The 23,642-nt window shown below is 42.6% G+C and overlaps 1 protein-coding gene across 6 annotated transcripts in view; it reads right to left on the reverse strand.

Annotated features, from left to right (window-relative positions):
* Positions 1-505: 505 nt before the first annotated feature.
* CNST (consortin, connexin sorting protein) overlaps positions 506-23,642 on the reverse strand; it is a 115,366-nt gene continuing 92,229 nt past the window's right edge. For all 6 annotated transcript variants that reach the window (XM_073899889.1, XM_025877601.2, XM_073899888.1 and 3 more), the window contains 3 exons: positions 21,047-21,927; positions 8,372-8,507; positions 506-3,129 (listed from right to left, as the gene is read on the reverse strand). In XM_073899889.1, coding sequence (XP_073755990.1) covers positions 2,924-3,129; positions 8,372-8,507; positions 21,047-21,927 — 1,223 coding nt within the window. In that variant the 3' untranslated portion in view covers positions 506-2,923. The remainder of the gene's footprint in view (positions 3,130-8,371; positions 8,508-21,046; positions 21,928-23,642) is intronic.

The following is a 23,642-nucleotide window of genomic DNA, read 5'->3' on the forward strand; positions in this document are numbered from 1 at the left end:
ATAGAAATCCACAAGTTAGGCAGGTCACATTAGTGGGAAGACAAAAATCAGTCTCTCCTTGAACTGGGCCAGCCTCTCAGCAAAGCGGGTTAACAGCCAAAGGATTTCTTTGTTCTTTCCCCACCTTCCCTCGTTGGCTTCTCAATTCCTACCCGCTCCGCACCGCTGCCCCAGCATGCCCCAATTCACACCTGTCCTTTCAAAACAGGGCCTGCTTTCAAATTTCAAATCCTCTCGGCATAATACACAGAGTCACTGCCCAGTGGATTTTGATTTTTAAATCCGAAGGTATGAGTTTTTAGAGTAAATTTCAGTTACTGTATCAGGCGGATAGGGGAGGGGTTTTAGAACCAGAAGAGCTTTCACGTAGGAACTTCTTAGACTTCCCAAAATAGACGGCCGTCTGCTTGTGGGGCCAGACTAACCTCTCAAAGCATTTCACACTGTCACTTTAAAGCAATTTTTCTCAGCACCCCAGGGTTCAAATAAACTCTCTGAGACGCTGTGTTGGTGTCATTTTAAATTACAAGCTTTATCTGTTACCCTCAAATACAGTTCTTAGGGAAGATTAGTTACAAATAGTTGTCAGTACTTTCAAATGGCAGAAAAAATTACATTGTAGTAAAACTGGAATGAATTTTTTACGCGTGAGATAACAATTTTTTTATCACCAGATGGAGTTATTCCAATTCATGCAATAAATGACTATTACATTTTTTAAAGTTGCCCTAATTTTTCTAGTTGAGATTTCATGCTTATTTTAAGTCAAGATATCAATATGCTCCTGAGCTCACCTCACGCTCCCTGGGAAGCAATGAGAACACACACAGTTTGTCTGACACTCCCTGGGCCCCTGAGAACCCCATATTCTGTCTCAGTCCTTGTGCTCCAGTGTGAGATCTTCAGTTTCAGCAAATGTGACGCTATGGTTTATTTAGGACTTCAATAGTGACCTAAAAGAGGTGAACAGGAGGGAAATTCTGATTTATCTTGACATAAAACTGGCAGAAATCCCCACCACCAAATTCCTGTAACTAGAAATCATGAGGGTTAAACAGAAGAGGTTTGTCTCTGATGGGGATGCCCCTCACAGCGGATTTGGGTAGAATATCTTTTCTAGAACCACGTGAGATAGTACCATCAACATTTTACATAGTTTACATACCATCTGAATACAAATTCTTAAAATTTATAATAGAACATTAAAATAATCCTCTAATAAAATCAGCCTTAAGTATAAGGAATCTAAATTTCACTCTCTTGTACACTTCTAAATAAATATCTTTGATCTATAATTCTTGAAAATATTACAGTTTATGGTGACATGATAGAGACAAGTCAAACAGTATTATAAGTGAAAATAAAACATCAACTTAAAAATTAACAAACCTAAAAATACACTGAACCGAAATTATAGAAAATCAAAACACTAAGTACATAGCAATTAAATACATAGCATTGGGATAACCGAACGCATGCTCAACAACAGACTTCCAACTTATATAAAAAGCCCTTTAAAAGTCATATAATCTAAATAAATAGCAGAAACACACCAGGAGGTACTGTACCAGCCAGTAACAACTAGAAAGTAATTTCTCCCTTTTTCTTTCAAACGATCCTAACAAAAAACATGAAATAATGGTCACTTGCTAAAAAACTAGAATTCATGTGTTCCGTTTCTGTTAAAAGGCTGCCTATGCTATAAAAAGCCAAAGCAAGGCTTTCTAAATGTTAGACCACTGTACCTTAGAAAAGGAAATGCCACCAAACTGACAGATTGAAACAAAAATCACACACTTACCTATTTAAGATATGATTGATTGAATTTTCGCTGAACGGCCCCATAAGAGGTCTAAATCAAGCCCATGATGTGAATGCACATTCAAACAGCTGAATGTGTGATTTGTTAATACTGAAGTATATATCGTGATTTAATTTCATTTGCCAAAGTAGGAGTTTATTTTACATAAGACCAGAATTAAAACATCTAGAGCAGGAACCAATATCTTCTTCATCTTTGTATTCTGGTTCTTAAGATTCTCAGAACATACTAACAGGTGCTCACCTACTGAGAAGTGAGTCCAGCACTCAACATTCTTCAGGAAGCACTGAATCCATGATGAAGCTGGGTGCCTGAGACTTAGAGGGAGCTCTTTAGTTTTTCCTCTTTACCACTAGGCCTATGATTAATTTCTGGCTAGTTAATCAAATTAATTGTCACAGATCTATCACAGTGTCTGATTTCAGGGCCGAGATTTCTACCACTCATCTGTTCCACAGTTAAGCCTTCTATTTGTGCCCAAACATCTATAGTCAGGTTCAAATAAAGATCATCTTTGTTATTCTGGGTCGGGCATTTGCTTATGATAACCATCTAAAACAGACATGCATGCATGCGCGTGCATGCGCACACACACAATCATTTCACAGATGAAGAACAGAATCCAGAAATAATGTACAAAGCCTAAATTACACAGTTCCCAAGGTTAACTAAAAAAAGACAATGAAACCATAAGGTAACTCCTTTTGATTATACACAAACTTATTGCATGATGGCTGGAAGCAATGTCTTTGGACCAACAAATGTAAACCAAGTGTCCTTTAACCATTAGCTCGACAAGGCAGCTAAAAATGGTGGGGCTCCAACAATGCCCTTGAGATTCTGCTGGGCGTAGCTCGCTCCCCTAGGAAGTAGCACGGAGTGGGTGGATGTGCTCTCCAAAGACCATTCCTTCCATCCACAATGCTCAGGGTTATTCTGAGAGCTCCTCTGGATTACCATTTCAAGCTGCCGTTTCTGGAAGTCCAGGGCTCCTCGCTGGGGAGAGGGGATGCATGTTACAGAACTCTGAAAATAAAAGCCATTTAGAAAGGTTCACTCTTTGATTCTCACTGCCAGCATGCCTGTGCCTCTTGAGTGCTGCTAGGAGAGGTAGACCCAGTGTTTCAGTTCCGCCATTCCCTGCAGTAACTTAGTGTAATAGAAGTCCATGTTGTCCGCAAAGTCTGTACAAACGGGCGACTCCATGTCACCAAAAGTACAGTACAATGCAGTTCCTCCAACACTCAGGAAAACCGTTGCTATGCACAGCAAGACCAGTAAAATACAGGAACCACCTCCAACTTCATCTGCAAACATGAGAACAGAGTAAGGTTAAATTGGTGCAAAATGGAAATCCCAGTGTCTGCTGTCTTCTCGCTGGTCACAGTAAGTAGACATTTCTAGTTAACCTGAGTCCTCCAGGGGCTGGAGTCACTGACAGAAAGCTAGTGCACGTGAGGACTGCACGGGACCCACCGGATAGTTACCACAGACACACGCCTGTCAGTCAGCACACACACCTCTCAGTCACCACACACACCTATCAGTCAGCACACACACCTGTCAGTCTCCACAGACACACACCTGTCAGTCACCACAGACATACACTGTCAGTCACCATACACATACACCTATCAGTCACCACAGACACATACCTGTCAGTCAGCACACACACCTGTCAGTCTCCACAGACACACACCTGTCTCCACAGACACACACCTGTCAGTCACCACATACACTGTCAGTCACCACACACATACACCTATCAGTCACTACAGACACACACTTGTCAGTCTCCACACATACCTGTCAGTCAGCACACACACCTGTCAGTCACCACACACACACCTATCAGTCAGCACACACACCTGTCAGTCTCCACACACACCTGTCTCCACAGACACACACCTGTCAGTCACGACACACACCTGTCAGTGTCCAGACACACACCTGTCAGTGTCCAGACACATACCTGTCAGTCACCACAGACATACATCTGTCAGTCACCAGAGACATACACCTGTCAGTCACCACACACACACCTGTCAGTCACCACAGACATACACCTGTCAGTCACAACACACACCTGTCAGTCACCAGACACAACACACCTGTCAGTCACCACAGACACACACCGGCTAGTCACCACAGACAAACACTTGTTAGTCACCACAGACACATATATCTGTGGAGCCTGTCAATGCTAAAATGAAAACTAGCTCATTTATACAACAAATATAATCACTTCCATTAAAAAAGAAAAGAAGGGCAGTACTTCTCTGATGTGCTCAGAGCCTTATTTTAGGGTACAAATTACAATCTCAATATTACAGTATCTTTGGAGTTCACATCATGAGCTCACCTTAAAGCAAGGTCAATTTGATATTAAACAATAAAAAATTGTCTTTGGGTGGGATCACTTTTGCATCTCACTCAATTTTACTCGTTTTTTTTTTATTTGAGAGAGAGAGAATGAGAGACAGAGAGCATGAGAGGGAAGAGGGTCACAGGGAGAAGAAGACTCCCTGCTGAGCAGGGAGCCAGATGCGGGACTTGATCCCAGGACTCCAGGACCATGACCTGAGCTGAAGGCAGTTGCTTAACCAACTGAGCCACCCAGGTGCCCCTTGTTTTTTTTTTTTAACTGTATTTATTTGAGAAAGAGAGAAAGCAAAGAGGGGGAGTGGCAAGCAGAGGGAGAAGCAGACTCCCCACTGAGCAAGGAGCCTGATGTGGGACTCGATCCCAGGACCCTGGGATCATGACCTGAGCTGAAGGCAGACACTTAACCCACTGAGCCACCCAGGTGCCATTACTCAATTTTACTCTTACCATTTAGTGGAACAGTGATGTTCTAGCTAGTACAGTGATTTCTTTTTATTTTGCTTAAAAACAAGCAGGACTGTTTTTAATAAAAATGTCTGTATCAGTCTCTCTATACTTAGAAAATAGCTATACGACGAACCATGAGAGACAATGGACTCTGAAAAACAAACTGAGGGTTCTAGAAGGGAGGGGGGTGGGGGGATGGGTTAGCCTGGTGATGGGTATTAAAGAGGGCACGTTCTGCGTGGAGCACTGGGTGTTATGCACAAACAATGAATCATGGAACACTACATCAAAAGCTAATGATGTAATGTATGGTGATTAACATAACAATAAAAAATAATTTTAAAATTAGTATGTAAAAAAAAGAAAATAGCTATTCTTTGGTTGGAAAGCCTTAATGATCATTCATAATTTAAAAATTTTTAAATTTGGAAAAAGACTGAAAAGTTTTATGATCAGCATGATGAGAAAGTACCAGAACCTTCTTGGAAGGTGATCTGGCAGTATCTATTAAAATTTTAAATTAATTTATCCTCCTGGGCACCTGGGTGGCTCAGTCGTTAAGCATCTGCCTTCAACTCAGGGTCATGATCCCACGGTCCTGGGACTGAACCCCACATCGGGCTCCCTGCTCAGCGAGAAGCCTGCTTCTCTCTCTCCACTCCCCCTATTTGTGTTCCCTCTCTTGCTGTGTCTCTGTCAAATAAATAAAATCTTTAAAAAAAAAAAATTATCCTCCTGACTGGGACATGTTTGAGGACGAGGGAGTGTGCGGGGACAAAGCTGAGACTACAGGTATAAGCCAGGACCGCCTCAGGGCAGCTGGACCCTATCACTTAGTCCAACAAATTCACTTCCGGGAATCAGCCTATAGATTAGCACATCACAAACTAGCATATTTACAGCCATGTTCACTTTGACAAAGTCTGTTAGAGCATAAAGTTGAGAATAACTCAGTTATTCCAATTATAATGGAACAGTTAAATAATCATGGGACATTCATATAATGAAATAACATGCAATTGTTTAATAGAATGAAGTAAGTTTAATATGTTCTCTCATAGGAAGACATCCAAGATCGATGGTTAAATGAAAAAGAAGTGACATAACAGTATAATGAACCCATTTGTGTTAAAACCAAAAACACGTATGTGTCAGTGTGTCTATACACATGTGCACACATATATACACAATGTGTCCTGAAAAGATGGTAAGAAACTTCAATTATTACTTGGGGGAAACCCTCAAGGGAGGATCAGAAGACTTGACACTGTTTTACTTCATGACTGTGCGAGGTTGTTTTTTTTTTTTTAAGATTTTATTTATTTATTTTAGAGAGCGAGAGAAAAGAGATAAAAGAGAGCATGCACATGTGGTGGGGCAGAGGGAGAGAGAGAATCCCAAGCAGACTCCCTGCTGAATGCAGAGCCCAACATGGGGCTCCATCTCACAACCCAGATATCGTGACCTGCCGAAACCAAGAGTTGGACTGCACCACTCAGGGTGCCCCATTACTGCATGAGTTTTTTCATGATTAACATATATTACTTTTATGATAAAAAACGCCCACATTTTATAAAACATAATATAAACAAAATAGACTTTTGGGGAAGATTTTACAGGATTACGTGAATATATTCTTCCTGTAAAAATTCAAACACAAAAACATCTAAGAATCTAAGGGACTCTTTTTCTCCTACTCAAGCATATTCCCCTCCCACCCCAGAGGCAAATACACTTTGGTGTGTGTCCTTCCAGATCAAAGACACAGGTTTAAGGATTCTTACTTTTTTTTTTTAATTTGACAGAGAGAGACACAGTGAGAGAGGGAACACAAGCAGGAGGAGTGGGAGAGGGAGAAACAGGCTTTCCACTGAGCAGGGAGCCCAATGTGGGGCTCGATCCCAGGACCCTGGGATCATGACCTGAGCCGAAGGCAGATGTTTAACCAACTGAGCCACCCAGGTGCCCCAGGATTCTTATATAAATAGGATTATGTAGGGGCACCTGGGTGGCTCAGTTGGTTAAACGTCTGCTTTCGGTTCAGGTCATGATCTCAGGGTCCTAGGATCAAGCACCAAGTCAGTCTCCCTGCTCAGTGGGGAGTCTGCTTCTCCCTCTCTCTCACCCCCCTTCCGCTTGTGTGCATGCTTGCTCTCTAATAAATAAAATCTTTAAAAAAAACCTTAAAAAATAGGACTATGTAATTATACTTTCTATGATTTACAAATTTAGTTTAATAAATTTTAAGTCAATAGGTTTGATAATTTATATGCATCCATGCAAATATATTTTTCTACAAATGAATAAGTATAATATTACTGTAGTTCTTGGGGTTTTTTGTTTTTTTGTTTTTTTTGGTCAGTTCAGCTTTTTTCACCCTCTTTTCTGTTTTTTTTGGCATCATGCACTCCCATCCCCTCATCTATGTTAACCATCTAGTACATGTAGTTTTCCATGTTTTTCTTCATAATCCTATATTTCTATGTGAATATTCAATATGCTATTTAAAATAAACATTTGTCTTGTTTGTTTTATCGACAGGTGTTGAAACTGTTTAGAGCTTCGTGGCTAAACCAGGAGGCCTCGAGGCACAGGTGGCTGCCGAGCAGAAGCTAAGTGACTGGGCTAAGATGTGATGGCCACCAAGTACGTAGGAACATCATCTGTACATCCGGGGCTCCTCTTGGTAAGCAACGATTCAGTGCCATTCGTGCAGAGAACCAAGCACTCTGGAGAAGCCTGGGTGCAGAGGTAAAAGGAGGGATGGGAAGGGATCGTTTCCAAGGCTACTTTATAACTGTAAATTGGAAGCTTTCTTCTGTAGAAATTTAGAGACCTCTACTGCTGTCACTTTATGTGCCTAGAAAGCACAGGTATGTGTTTACTCTGTTATTTTAGCAGTGCTGTTATTTTATAAACTTGAGAAGCCCCCTGAAAAGCTCTTGGCTATATTTCTTCTCACCCTTATTGACCTAGGCCTTGGGTAGCCCTAGCAACCACCACACCCACACCCACACCCACACACACACATACAGGCCCAGGAGGGAGGGGTCAAAGGTGAGCAGCAGTGTTACAGCGCTGCGAGGCACTTTCTCCTGTAGAGTCATGACGAAATCACCGGAGGGGGGCGCCTGGGTGGCTCAGGTCATGATCTTGAGGTCCTGGGATCGAGCCCCTTGTTGGGCTCCCTGCTCAGCAGGGCGTCTGCTTCTCCCTCTGCCTGCTGCCCCCCCACTTGTGCTCTCTCTGTCTCTCACTCTAACTCCTTCTCAAATAAAATCTTTAAAAAATAAATAAAAGCTAAAATACTTAAAAAAAAATCACCAGAGAATATCCGAATATCCTTGTAATCCAGAAATATTTCTCAGACCTACAAAGGAGTATTAATGGTCACTTAAAAAAAAAAAAAGACAATAGCAGGCTCACTTAAAAAAAAAAAAAGTATTAAACAGGAAATTGAAATGAGCTCCAAGCAGACCGTCAGTTGAGATATGGAGGCCAGAAGTTGAAGTTTACGACTTGCTCACTTATTTGAACCAAATGCTAAGGAATAACAGAATTGCTGATGATCATTTGATTCTACATGTTCCTTTACAGAATATAATAAAGCAATGAAGTACACATGTTCTTTTTACAAACCCTATTACCAAACATACTCTTAGCTGACCCAGAGAAGCAGCTCAGTGCTAGACGGACCCCCCACCCCAGGTGCTTTACCTTGATCTAAGTCATCATCGATCTCCTGGAACCTCACTCTTCGTTTCGATGGTTTCTGCTGCATCTGGGCAGGATTGTCTCCTACACCCTCATTCCTCTTCTTTAATATAGAGACCAGTCCTTCTGCAGGGACAACCTGTCGGAGATAGTTCACATGGAACAGTAAAAAGGCCAATTCTACTCAACAGGCACTTGAATTTCTATTATAGGTTTATCCAATTCCTACAGAAAAAAATCATCACAATTAATCATCAGAATTGTTACAACAGAATAATACTTTTACTCTAAGCAGATGATAACAAAACACACACATCTGAAACTTGAGCAGCTCTCCCACAGCCCAGGGCTGACTCCCAGGCCCGGGGTCTGACGCAGAGCGCACGGACTGGAAACCAGGCCCTCTGTACCCACCCGGCTCTCGGCTCCATGTCCCCGGAGGGCACCTGTAAAATGATCACGCACAGCCCCACTCTGCTTAATCATGAGTGCTGGCGTTTGCTTTATAACAGATGCTGCTGGTCCACCACTTCTTTTTCCATTCACCAGCAATTTTTAAGAAATGAACGTGTGAGATGCAAAATATATTTGATGCCATGAACTCAAGAACCCGAGATGGGGAGTTGCATGCTCTACCGACTGAGCCAGCCAGGAGCCCCCTGATGCCAACTCTTAACATCAAAATGGGCAGTAAGCTTGGTTCCTCTGAGACACTATGTATTTATGAAATTATGCTCTACTGCTCACAATATTTTAAGGACTTCTCTTCTGGAATATCTCGGAGCCAGTTTCTTAGGGATATGTTACTTTGTAATATGCAGAGGTTGGCAAACTATGGGCAGTAGGCCAAAGGCCCCTTGCCTACTTTTTGTAAATAACATTTAATCAGAACACAGTCAAGCCCATTCATCCACATACCCTGTAGGGCTGCTGCAACCGCAGAAATGAGTAGCTCCAACAGACCCTAAAGTCTAAAATGTTTACTATTTGGCCCTTTGGAGAAAAAGTTGGCTAGAATCTCCTGACCCCCACCTCTACTTATTTCTATGCTGCCTCTGCCCCACCCCTTATTTAGGAACGAAGACAAAAACAAAACCCCTTGCCATTTAGGAGTTAAGAGACTCCACGGTGTAGGGAGAAGGGGATCAGTTGGTCGAGCCACACTAGGAAGAAAAGGCGCCCCCCCGCCCCCCTCACCAAGCAGCAGGTTGATTCAAAGAAGTTAACCTGTGAGTTGGCCTGATGGACAAGCTGTAGGTGATGACATAAGTGGGCATTGTGGGCCTAACATGCAGATGTCAGTGACTTGCTAGGAGCAGGTCACTGGAAGCTGAAGGCTCTGCCTGTGATGTCATTTATCTGATTGATGGTATAAAATACTTAATGCGATTTCCAGCTCCAGCCAGCCATCTCTGATAATGTGCTATGCATAAATATTACTGATCCTGTTAGTTCTTTTTATAACTCAAGGCTTTTAGGGCCAAATGACTCAATATAATCTTCTACTGGGCTTCCCTGAACATGGGTCTATAGAAACCATTATCTCAAAAAAAAAAAAAAAATCAATGTTAGCAATTTATTCTTTTTTTATTTTTAAAAGATTTTATTTATTTATTTGAGAGAGAGAATGAGAGATAGAGAGCACGAGAGGAAAGAGGGTCAGAGGGAGAAGCAGACTCCCTGCTGAGCAGATAGCCCGATGTGGGACTCGATCCTGGGACTCCAGGATCATGACCTGAGTCAAAGGCAGTCGCTTAACCAACTGAGCCACCCAGGCGCCCAGCAATTTATTCTTTTTATAGGAAATGTGTACTTCAGGTGATGTCCTTCTTTTGAGAAAACCAAAGCACTTTAGTGACATTAAAATGGAACATACAAATATGCAAAGGAATAGTCTTTCAAATGTTTCTTTAGAAAGCAACAACATCAAACACTCCCTTTATCCAACATTAAAGAGCCCCTTTCTGCAACAGAGAAGGACTTTACACGTACCGTACTGAAACGGAGAGGAAAAGAAGTCCTAATAAGTTTCTGAAGAGCAAGAGATAGAAAATGGAAATGACTTTAATGGCTATATTACTACTAATGATGTATCACTGATATTCTTTTTATTTTTTGTAAATGTAAAAAAAGGGGGGATTTTCATAGACTATTTTCACGATCTATTTTTCCATAAAATAGAGTCATACATTTATCTACAGCGAATTCACCTAAAACCATTAAGTGTTTTCAAGTTGCTTTAAATACTAAGAAAAAAAATCCTATTAAAAATTGTGGGGGAAAAGAAAAAGAGTAAGTGTGTGGATGAGTCCCAGAGTGGCATTTGTTACCTTTATATCTTTGTGATATGAATTTTCAATCTGTAAATTCAAGAAACAGACTCAAATCATAAATCAAAAGACCATGCATGTGAACAAAAGTATATTGAAGGACTCAGCAAAACTCTTAAGTCATCTGGAAAAGCACAGATGTGCTCCCAAGACCCAGCAACCAGTCTTAGCACACTGGCTGGGAGGCCCCTACCCTAGTCCCTGCTTGGCCTCATCTGTGGCATCTGGCTCTGGAAGTCATGCGGGTAAGGAATACAACCCTTCCCAAGTGGCCCCACCTTATTCACTGTGGGTGGTGATGAACTTTGGCAAGTTTTTGAAAGAGGGGAGAAATTACGGTTGTGTGGGATGGGTCAACATTCTGTTTTGACACCCTCCCGCACCCAACCCTTACTTCTTGGCTAGAAATCTAACCACACCTTATACTTTCTTTTCCTTTTCCTCTCCCACCAAAAACTGCTTGTTTCAGCAGGCGCAGCCCAGTGTGAAGTGAGGGTGTGTGCTCTTTTCTCTCCTTTCAGTCATGTTCAGGGACCTCCTCCGGGAATCTTTCTTTTCTCAGCGCCCTGGGGTCCTACGGTCTACAGACTCAAAACAAGGCATGGTGGGACCACGTTTAGGCACAGGAGATGAGTGCCAAGAGGGAAACTCTTAGAAGACAGGTAGGTGTGGTCCTTTCTGTTTTGGAAAGAGTTTTGGGCAGGGGTCTTAGAACCTACCCCCACCATAGAAATTCTACCTACCACACCAAGGCAAACATAAAAAGTTTAAGAAACAATTTTGTCAGAGTTTTCCTTGATTCTGTGGTAGAAAGGCAAGTAAGCCAAAGCAAGGTCAGGGTCTCAGTTTGGGGTCTCACTCAAAAGACTGCCCAGTGTTTCTAAGTAGGTAGAGAAGATGATTTAGGACACATGGAAACATGTCTTCTCCAAACTGCCCTAAAAAAAGTCTCAAACCCTTCCCCGCCCTTTCTTTTTCTAACCACAATGTCAGCATTAAAAGGTTAATTTTTAAATCTCAAAACAATAAAGTTTTATTTTTTTTAATTTATTTTTAAAGATTTTATTTATTTGACAGAGAGACAGCGAGAGAGGGAACACAAGGAGGTGGGGAGTGGGAGAGGGAGAAGCAGGCCTCCCGCGGAGCAGGGAGCTCGATGTGGGGCTCGATCCCAGGACCGACCCTGGGATCATGACCTGAGCAGAAGGCAGACGCTTAACGACCGAGCCACCCAGGCGCCCCCCAATAAAGCTTTTAAAAACCAAATTTAGTTTCCCACTTCAATTACCAAGTTTTTTTCCTAACCAAACAAAATATAACAGCCCTTCCACTGAGAACAAAAAGAACGTCTAAGCTGTAATTAATGTAATTGTCGCTGGTGGTACTCCATGAATAAGTGAAGAATTAAAAACAAAAGCAAAACAAAACACCCATCTGGCCCAGTCCTGTACATTTGCAAATAAATAGTTCTACTGCACATCCCCTCAAATATCAATGATTGTCTTAAATAGCATTTTAAGAATTAACTGGTCATAAAAAACAAAATTATTTTGCAACTCTACTGGCATAGTAAATCCTAATGTGACAAGGAAAACACTGAGAGGACCTTGCCTTTAGAACTGCTTCCGCAAAAAATTAAAGGAGAAAGCAGATACCACGTAATATTCCTCTAATGATAGAGGCTCACCCAATCCAGAATTTCAAGGCTGGTGAATTTTGAACAGGAACACATGCTTGGGTGTCTGAACAACTTGAGAAGTAACATTCACAAATCATATTCGTATATTATAAGTAGCTTACACACCAGTGATTTCACTCTAGAAAAAGGTGTCAAATTTACCACCACTGTTCACTGAAGGGACGAGATGTTCCCTGCCTGCTCCTTTAGATTTGGGCTCCATAATAAGACCTATAATTTGGTGGATTGGTACACATGTACACAACATGCCATATTTAATCTTCACAACTCTATCACACAGGCATTATTAGTCCCATTTTACAGAACAAGCCAAGCTCAGACAACTAATATAACCTGCTTACATTTGTCGCACCAGCTACTGGCAGAGTTTGAATACAAGCTCATTAAACCTCTTGCCATTTTCTTTATGTGAAGAGATCTTATTTTCTATGACTATTAAAATTTTGCTTAGTGTCATCTGTTATATGTTGCAATTTAAAGTGAGATGAACAGAATTTTCAAATAAACCTAAGCATTTTCTTTTGTCTTTCCAAAGTACTTTATATCTCTAGCAAAAACTCCTTACCTTACACATCGCCCCAATTAAGAGATGCTTCAACTAATGGCTAAATCCATTGATCTAGCGATGTGGGAGAGGAGATGGTTAGATGAAAGATCCTTTGTGTCATTCAATTAATCTGCAAGTAGATTAATGTCATGGCTCCTAATACAGCAAATTAATAGTACAAGCCACAGCTGGAGCAAGAGGAGGTGGCTACAGAGAGGAAAGCCATCTTCCGGACAGAACACGGTGGGGACCTCTGACCCCACACTTCTGTACCTTACAACAGTGCAAAACGGAGAGAACAAAAAGGAGGAAAAAACAAATAATGACAAAGTCTGTCAATGCTGAACTTTTAAAAGATGAGTTTAAAGAGGAAAAAGGTTTTTAAAAAAATAAAAATAGGAGTTAATCTTGTCTCTAAGTTTCTAAATTAGGCACTACCTCGTGTTTTTGTAATTTGCTTAACAGGACAATTTCCTAAGTACAAAACAGGAAAAGAAATAAGAATGTCAAGAACTACTCCACCTTTAATCCCCAGTAAATTGTTTAAATAGGTAGACTCCAGAACAAAACATTTGATGTTCCCGCCCTCAGAAGTGCATCTTCACTATATCCACTGCTGCGACCTAAACCCCACCCTCACTACTTCACACCTCAACTGTGGCAATAACCTGATGGGTCTCCTTGCTTTGGCCCCGCCTCCATACCTTCTGGTATCCACAGAGCAGCCAGGAAGCAGATCAGGTCACATCTCCTGCTCAAAACCATGGCTTTCCACCACTGACTGTGATTCTGGTTCCTGACCCTGGTCTGGAGGCCCTACAGGCACCGGCTTCAGCCTCCCCATCTTCCTGAACTCTCTGCTGTTCTTTCCCTTGTTCACTGCTCCAGCTGTGCTCTCCCAGTGCCTTCCCCCGACCTGGATTAAAAGAGCCCATTCCTCCACCCTGCCCACCAGCTCCATCTCTCTCCATTCCACACCCTGCTGAGATTTAGGCACAGCCCTTAATGATATCTGAGTCTACACTGTTTATTTTTTTATTTTTATTTTATTTTTCTAAGTAGGCTCCATGCCCAATATGGAGCCCAACATGAGGTTTGAACTCATGACCCTGAAATTAAGCCCTGAGCTGAGATCAAGAGTCAGACTCAACAACTGAGCCACCCAGGTGCCCCTACATTATTTTTTTTAAAGATTTTATTTATTTATTTGACAGAGAGAGACACAGCGAGAGAGGGAACACAAGCAGGGGGAGTGGGAGAGGGAGAAGCAGCCTTCCCGCGGAGCGGGGAGCCCGATGCGGGGCTCAATCCCGGGACCCCAGGATCATGACCTGAGCCGAAGGCAGACGCTTAACGATTGAGCCACCCAGGTGCCCCTACATTGTTTACTTTTAAGTGAACTTATTTATTGTGTGTCTCCCTCTAGAGAGTAAGCTTCACAAGAGTAAGGACCTGACCTGTATTCGCTGGTGTGTCCTCAGTTCCTAGAATATAGTAGGTGCTCAACAAATAAGCCAAAGAGAAAATGAATACACAGATGAGCAATTTACATATAGACAGCACCTAGCTTACACTTATTTGGATAACACAGATTTTCCCCTTAACATAATCAAAACTAAGTATGTTTTCAAAGGTTGTTTATTTTTCTAAGTACAGTAGGTTTAAAAACAAAAGCCTTGCCCCGTATTGGTAACTGTTATTGACAATAACGTGTTGGCTTTGTAGAAAATACAAAAATGTATTCAATAGCATCCCCACCCTTAAGGAGTTTGCAATTAATGTAGACTAATTGTAGACTATTGTAGACAACTGTGTGTGCCCTATAGTAACAAGGAAAGAGAACAGCCCTAGATAGGACTTCAGGAGGCCAGGCAAGGCACGGGAACCTCCCCGCATCACTCTAAACTAAGTCATTCATTTGCTATTACCTGACTGGCCCCTTTGGGTCACCAGTTTGAGACCCCAAATTTAGTGCTAACCTAAGACCATTTGGAGGAGGAGACGAAGGTGATATGAGGAATGGGAAAACTTACTGACGAGCTATGGCAAAAGCCCAGGAAGAAGCAATAAAGATGTAAATTAAAAGAATGATTACATGGAAAAGAGAAGCCGGGTGCAAGAGACTTGACAATCAAGAGGTGCACTAATTAGAAAGTTTAGAGGGCAGGACAAGGGTGCCTGGGTGGCTCAGTTGGTTGGGTGACTGCCTTCGGCTCAGGTCATGATCCTGGAGTCTCGGGATCAAGTCCCGCGTCGGGCTCCCTGCTCAGTGGGGAGTCTGCTTCTCCCTCTGACCCTCTCCCACTTCACGTTCTCTCTTTCTCTCTCTCAAGTAAATAAATAAATCTTAAAAAAAAAAAAAAAAGATTTAGAGGCCAGGACAAGAAAGAAAGGCAAAGATGAGACCATCTGGCACAAGAAAAGGTAGGTCATCCCTGGATAATCCTTGGGAGGCTCCTTGGACTTTGACCTGAGTCCTGGGTCAACCATTGCCCATGAAGTGTCTTCTATGATTGGAAGACTGCATTTTCTCCACTGCAAGGAAGCGGGGCTTGCCCTGCTCCCCTGCAGAGAACAGCCACGATCACTGTTTCTAAAACTCTCCTTTGTGCAGGATCCACAGACCAGGTACCTACAGGATTTCATAAACTGCTGCTTAGCCCTGGCCTCCCATCTTAACTCCGTATGGAATCCCACAGTGGCTCGTTTTCACAAGACTTCCCCAACCCAGCGATCGAGCCAAGAGACAGAGATGAAGACTGCACGGAGGGCACTCTGAGGACACAGCATCTCTGAAGATAAATCATACAGCAACTCTGGGTCATCAGCGTTCTCCCCATCATAAAGTTTAAGGTTTTGTTTCCTGAGACACAGGGAGATCTGAAGATATCTAAGTAAATGTTGCGATAAAGACAGAACCAGGCACACGTTTTGCCCTCTTTCAGATCAAAAACTTTTTAGAGCCTCAAGCAGTAGCAAAGTGGCTTCTTCCCCAGCTATCACGTCCCCGCAAATAGATTACACATGTATATATTAATGAAGAAAAATGAATGGTTTATTTCCATAAGGCGTATCATGCTGCTAAAATGTGCTCACAAAGGGGATCTCTTGAATTATACACTATGATTATTTTCAATGTGAAAAGACATTGATTTTTTTTAAAGGTTTTATTTATCCATTTGAGAGAGAGAGAGAGAGGGCACAAGCAGAGGGAATGGCAGGCAGAGGGAGAGGGAGAAGATGTGGGACTCGATCCCAGGACCCTGGGATCATGACCTGAGCCGAAGGCAGATGCTCAACGAACTGCGCCACCCAGGTGCCCCAAGACAGATTAATTTTCATAAAATTTACCCAATATTCAATGTCACTCATTCAGAAAATAAAACAACTCTCTCATCCCCACTCCCTCATGGAACAATCTACCAAAAGCTGAGTGGATTTTTATTAGCAATATGGTGTTGAATCATGATACCACCTTGAATTTGAATATATTTCTTGTCTTAGGTTTGATGCTAGGAACAGCTGAAGAGTTTTGTTTTGTTTTTAAGAATTTATTTGAGAGAGAGAGAGTGTGTGTGCGCAGAAGTGGGGGGAGCAGAGGGAGAGGGAGAAGCAGACTCTGCACTGTGCGTGGAGCCTGACACGGGGCTCGATCCCACGACCCTGAGATCATGACCTGAGCCCAAGTCAAGAGTCGGACACGCAACCAACTGAGCCACCCAGGTGCCAAAGAACAGCTGAAGGGTTTTATTTTTTATTTTTATTTTTTTTTATTTCAGCTGAAGGGTTTTAAAGAGAAGATAACACAACCCTCCCAGGTTCCAGAACCAAGCAAGTCAATGATTTACTGGCATTACCAGGCTCCTTGGGGAAAGGGAGTTTGGGTTCTGACATTAAAATAATCATGTCAGAATATTATAGGTATTACAATAAGATTTCATCTTTTCCCAAAAACTAGGTAGTTAAATTCAGCCACCAGATAACACCTGGACACCTGCTGGGAATGCAGGCTTTACACACGGAGTGTCCCTATCTGAATTTTCAGTCACTGCATCTGCGATGTCATGGTACACACAGCAGTTACGTAAAAATTACTGAGGGAACAGAAGAGTGAATCTCTCTACCTTGCTGACGCTGCACATGTAATAAACTTCTTATGTTAAAAATCTATGAAATAGGGGCACCTGGGTGGCTCAGTCGTTAAGCGTCTGCCTTTGGCCCAGGACATGATCCCAGGGTCCTGGGATCGAGCCCCACATTGGGCTCCCTGCTCAGCGGGAAGCCTGCTTCTCCCTCTCCCACTCCCCCTGCTTGTGTTCCTGCTCTCGCTGTGTCTCTCTCTCTGCCAAATAAATAAATAAAATCTTAAAAAAAATCTATGAAATGAGCATCAATGTTTTTGATGCTTTTTAAAAGAGCAGGTTACACTTCTGGTGAGAGTGTGTCACGGTCTTTTTTACATGAGAAAGAACATTAGTGCCCCAGACACTAAGCTATCATTCTACTTAGCAAAATTATTCTGGATTTAAAAATTCTCCTCAAACCCAGAAAAGTTTCATTTACACATGTCTCTGCATCACTGAATTAAACGAGTGTAGATCGTTTTAGTTCTCTAAGAGATTTTGCATGAATTGTTTCATCTGATGGGATGAACCTGGTTGTTTAAAGGACACAGCAAACACTCCTGCTGGGCTGGTGGTGGCTGCCAAGGCCCAGGAGCACTGCAGACAGAGCTGAGCAATGCAGGAGTAGGAAGAGAATGAGAGCAGGAAGACCAGCAAAAAGGGAAAACATGGCAGTGAAAGAACATTCCACCATAATCACAGAGGTCGGAAGAGTGGGGAGCAGTGAGGAAATCGCTGAGGGGCAGAGACACTCACAGGAGAAAGGGCAGGGTGGGAAGAGAGACCAGAGGGCTCCTAGGATGGCACAGCCATGTGGACATTATGCTCTGGATCCCCAACTCACCCAAGTACAGAAGCATGAAAAATATTTTAAAAACAATTCCAGTAAAATTACCCAAGTGAGCCCCCAAGAGATGAAATCAGAAGTTCATCTGATTCCTCATTGTATCCTCAGCACTTGATGTGAGACAGCCTTAGGAGAATTCTGCTGAAAGCATGCAACCGTGTTTGGATTAAAAAGAAGTTTGGGGGGGGGGTGCCTGGGTGGCTCGGGTCCTGGAATCGAGGCCCATGTTGGGCTCCCTGCTCAGCTGAGTCTGCTTCTCCCTCTCCTGCCCTCCCCACTGCTCGTGCTCTCTCTCAAATAAATAAATTAATTAATTAAAAAGAAGAAGAAGAAGAAGTTTGCACTTATAAGCAAACCCACTATCACCTGGACATTTTACTTAGCCCAAAACTTCACTCTGAAGGTATTAAGGAAATTGTAAGCATTAGTGATTTTTTAGTTTTGGAATTTTATTTTTTTGTTTGTTTTAAAATTTTTTTATTTATTTGACAGAGAGAGAGAGCACAAGTAGGCAGAGCAGCAGGGAGAGGGAGAGAGAGAAGCAGGCTTCCCACTGAGCAGGGAGCCCGATGTGGGCTCAATCCCAGGACCCCGGGATCATGACCTGAGCCGAAGGCAGACGCTTAACGACTGAGCCACCCACGTGCCCCAAGTTTTGAAATTTTATTTTTTAATTATTTTATTTTATTTTATTTTTCAAGTTTTGAAATTTTAAAAACTCTTTTCCTAACAGGGTAAGGCAGAATTTATTGACGTATCCTCCTCAGAATGGAGAAGGAAATATTCGGAAACAGTCTGTTCAGCATTATCACAGGAATGCAAATTAGTTTTGTTAATTATATGTAGCTTTTGAGGTTCTTAAAACAGCACAACTTAACAGATCAATAGAATTTTAGGAAAGGGAACCATCACACATAAAAAATAACTTCACAGGAAAGACAACTTTAAAAATGTGAATAGTTTCCACCGCCTGCTAGGTATTATCCAGTAGGGAAAACTGACGTTATGAGCCTGAGGAAGGAACACTCCGCTTGGTTGTAATACAATGTGAGTTCAACAGCAAACCCCCACCGTAAGTGTTCTGCAAAGTAGGGAGATGCAACAGGGGAGCTCTGACCCTTTTTCACCGTTTATACCTAAAAAGGTAAAATTAGACCTTCTGTCTTTTCCCCAGATGGTCAACTTGATTATTGGTGTGAAAAGCAGTGGTCAGAGAAGGCTGACCTTGTGGTATAACAGCTAGATTTGAATCCAGGTGTGACTTCTGTTTCGATGGTTCCCTGTATCAGAGGCCTGGTGAAAATAAACAAGGGAAGGAATGCTGGGTCTAGTGCTTTACTACTGGCTCTATTTAATTTTTTTTAAATGAAAACACTTTTCTTTCAAATACTTTTTTTTATTTTTAAGTAATCTCTACACCTAAGGTGGGGCTTGAACTCACGACCCCAAGAGCAAGAGTTACCTGCCCCACCGACTTAGCCAGCCAGGTGCCCTCTATTTAATTTTTTTTAACTTTAAGAAAAAATTATGGTAAGATACGTCTAACATAAAACTGCAATTTTAACAACTGAGTGGCATTAGCTACATTCATAGTGTTGTGCTGCCACTACCAGTAGCGACTTCTAAAATTTCCATCCACCCAAACAGAAACTCTGCACTCATTAAGCATATGAAACAATTTCAAGAGGAAATTAGGAAGAAAAAAACCATAGTTTATAGAGGGCTGACTTGTAAGTGGTAATAAAAATCTGGTTAAAATAAACAAATGAATGAATACTGGATCAAGTGCCTTCCTCTTCTATCCAACTTTGTCAAGACTAGTTGCTGGGGAGCTGACTAGAGGAGGCAATGCAGGGAGCCAGTGACCTCACGCCGATGAAGTGAGCAAGCTCCCACAGGGCTCCGCCTTTCCGGGCACTCTGGTGCCTACTTTGGCTCTGTTGCTTTTCCAGTTTCTACTCGAAGTGTGTTCCTCCCCGACCTGCCCAATGATGATGCAGAATTAGAAAACAATGGTTATAAATGGGACTTAAAAGCTGACTTGGAAAAAACTATAAGATGAAAAACAGGAAGAGTAGCTGGTATCCTAATTTTCAGGGGAGGATACAGCGACGTGGAGAGGTCAGCAGGAACTCTGTAGGGCTGCTAGCTGGTGGGTCTGTATGTGACCTCAGACTTAGACCTCTTTCCACTATATGAGGCCACCTTCCCAGGGGGCTACAGTTTGCATACGGCTTTTTTTCCCCCTTAGCTGTTTTTTTTAAAGATTTTTATTTATTTATTTGAGAGAAAGAGAGTACAAGCAGGGGGAGCAGCGGAGGGAGAGGGAGAAGCAGGCTCCCTACTCAGGACCCGATCCCAGGACCCCGGGATCAGGATCTGAGCTGAAGGCAGACAACATAAACAACAGAGCCACCCAGGTGCCCCTTTTTTTCCCTTAACTTTAAAAAATTTTATCATCAAACAAAGGAGAATGGTCATCTTGATCCTCTCTGTCATTTTTTGTTTTGACCATCTTCATTACTGTTTGGAGAAACTTTGGATTATGTATAACATTTGACTTAGTCAAGCAGTAAGTATGAAGTCTGTTCAAACCTACAGCTTATAAATTAATACTACAAGAAAGAGAAGATTCACAACGTACAACTTAATGACTTAAAAATCCACCCAGTATCTCCTTGTCCTACTGTATTTTAAAATGTTTCCTTTGTTCCGTTGTACTATTTTAAAGAATCAAAAAATATATTAATAATCATAAGAGTATTATGAGGGAAAAAATGAGATTTCCTTATAAGAATGTAACTAATCTTGTCTTGATCATAATTGCCACAACTGTCAAATAAAAGTCACAGCAGTATTAAAAACAGTGTTCATAACACTTACTGTCCCCAGAGGCATGCAATAAAAGTTCCTGAAGTATAAACATCATGACCAAAAGTCATCTTATTCAATCTTATTCATTTCCTATTCAATATGAAAAATAAAACTACTAATTATTAGAAGTTTAAAAGATTTTCCCCTCATGCTGGAAACCGGGGAAAATTTACAGAAACAAGGCACTATTTAGTAGAGATGTGCTTTTAAAATTTCATTTTACTGTTAATTGCACTTCTGTTAAATCCCACACTTACTTCTGCAATCTCTATCCTTTTTGCCAGATCATCAAGAGAAAGACAGCTCTCGTCGGAAGGCAGATCCTCCTGCAGACTGTAGGAGGCTTCTTCAGGAGAAAGATCTGGAAGAAGGTCCGAGTCTTCCTCCTGGTTGTCTTCACGTGACAGGGAGTCTTCAGTATCTTTTAAGCATCCTTCTAACAGGCTGTTCAAATAGTCTTCCGTCTCTTTACTGACGTGCTCGTCCTCACCCCCCCTCTCCTCGGGGGCCATACACACCTCTGGCCGCAGCGCACTTAAGTCAGACACTTGATCACTCTCACAAAGTGCCCTGTCAGAGCGCTGTGGGTCCGGCGGCCCGCGTGGTGATTTTCCATCGCTGTCTGTGAGATCAGGTTGCTGCAGCTCACTGGAGTCACTGTTCTCAAGGCGGTCCGTGGGCAACGCCTCAGAAGCATCCTTCAGTGGCAAACGGAGTCCCTCTCTTTGAGTCCGGGAATACTGTCCCTCGGAGGCGGGCGCCGGAGCTAAGAGGTCAGAGCCGGGTGAGATCAAGGGCTCTAGCATGGACTCGCTGGGGAGCAACGCCGCGGGGGCTGCGGCGGGGGCTGCGGCGGCCACATCGCGGCAGGCCTCCGTCTGAGGCCAATGCGGGCGGCTGTCATCCTCACAGGCGTCCTCCGAGCGGCTCCCGGCCGAGGGCCAGGGCGGGGCGTGCAACTCCCGCGCGGCCGCCGCGCCGCACAGCGGCTCCTCCGGGTGGCGCTCCCCCGCAGTTACCAGCAGGCTCGGGGGCGCGGCCTGCCTGTCCATCGGGAGACAGCCCGGGCTGCTCTCCTGGCTTCTCTCTTGACCGGGGCTTTCTCCCCTTGGCTCGGGGCCAAGACAACTTTCACTCTCTGAAGACAAGAAAAACAAGTTGTTTTAAGGTTCAAAACAACACTTGGCATAGGAGGGAAGAGAAAGGACATAGGTGAATTAATACGTGTGACACAACAAAATCTGAAACCTCTCCAGTGCAAACTGCATCTGCTTGGATTAATAGTGTCTTTAGAGAGGAAATACTCTATGCAGTCAATAACCTTTTACCTATAGAAATCAACAGAGATTGTTCAGAACATGTTAAGAGTATGAATATGTATTTTAGTCTTCGTTATCGTTGAAAAAGCCATTTTTCAAAGGTTGAAAGATATTTTTTCTGAACTTTATTGGTTTTCTATAATTCCTTTCAGATTTACCCTCCATTGAAAATAAGATTTATACTGTTATTTTTTTATAAGATTTTATTTATTCATTTGAGAGAGCGAGAATGAGAGAGAGAGAGAGAGCACATGAGAGGGGGGAGGGTCAGAGGGAGAAGCAGACTCCCTGCTGAGCAGGGAGCCCGATGCGGGATTCGATCCCAGGACTCCAGGATCATGACCTGAGCCGAAGGCAGTCGCTTAACCAACTGAGCCACCCAGGCGCCCCTATACTGTTATTTTTATGGATTTTTCAGTTTTAAAGACTACCCACTGTGGAAGAAGAGGTTTAGTTCTCTCAGTTCTTGCTATTCCTTCCCCCCAATGATATATTATTTCCCCTCCTCTAGCTTCCCACTACAATTCAACAGGATTCTTGGGCAAATCAATATTCACGTTTACCCTGCTATGGCTTTGTAAATATTATTCACAACTGACCCACACTGTGTACTAGGATATATTTTCCTTTCTTGTTTCCACTTTATTTTGTGTGCTGTTGATAAAACTGCCTCATTCCTTAAAAAAAAAAAAAAAAAAAAATCCTTGCTGGGGCCCCTGGGTGGCCCCAGTTGGTTAAGTGTCTGCCTTCGGCTCAGGTCATGATCCTAGGGTCCTGGGATCGAGCCCCGCATCGGGCTCCCTGCTTGGCACAGGGAGCCTGCTTCTCCCTCTCCCGCTCCCCCTGCTTGTGTTCCCTCTCTCGCTGTCTCTGTCAAATAAATAAATAAATAAATCTTTAAAAAAAAAAAAATCCTTGCCTATGTATCTCTAAACTCTGACAGATATCAACTATAGCATATGTACCAACAGATAATCTATCACTTTTAAAACATATCCTTCTTGGGGCGCCTGGCTGGCTCAGTCAGGGGAGTGTGCAACTCTCGATCTCAGGGTTTGAGTTTGAGCCCCACGTTGGGTGTAGAGATTACTTAAAAATTTTTTTTTAGATCTTAAAAAAAACAAACGAACAACATAACACTTCTTGAGCTCCTAAGTGGAGCTGCTCGCTGGGCCGGCTACACAGGACTTGTCCTGGAATTCCCTTCCTGTGATCCCTGGATTTCCCTCTCATTCTGTGTTGGGAATATTGTTTCTGAATCCCAGGTCTGCCTCTTTGTTTATTCTTTCTTGGATTTTTTTTTTTTTTTTTTAAGTACACGGAAGGTAAACTTTAGATTGTTCAGATCTGAAAGTCTTTTCCTTCAGCCCTGACTAAAACTTTGGTTGGGTCATTTTCTATGCTGGGGATAACTTCCTCTTACAGCTTCAAAGGCACTGCTGTACAGTGTCCCGTTTCCGGTAGGGCTGTAGAGTCTCTCAACCAGTCCGAATACCAATCTGAATATCAATCCCCATCACCTACATTTGCTTCC

The sequence above is a fragment of the Callorhinus ursinus genome, unplaced genomic scaffold, assembly GCF_003265705.2.
Source record: "Callorhinus ursinus isolate GAN/ISIS: 27379988/994484 unplaced genomic scaffold, GSC_fseal_2.0 scaffold13, whole genome shotgun sequence".
Lineage (NCBI taxonomy): Eukaryota > Metazoa > Chordata > Mammalia > Carnivora > Otariidae > Callorhinus > Callorhinus ursinus.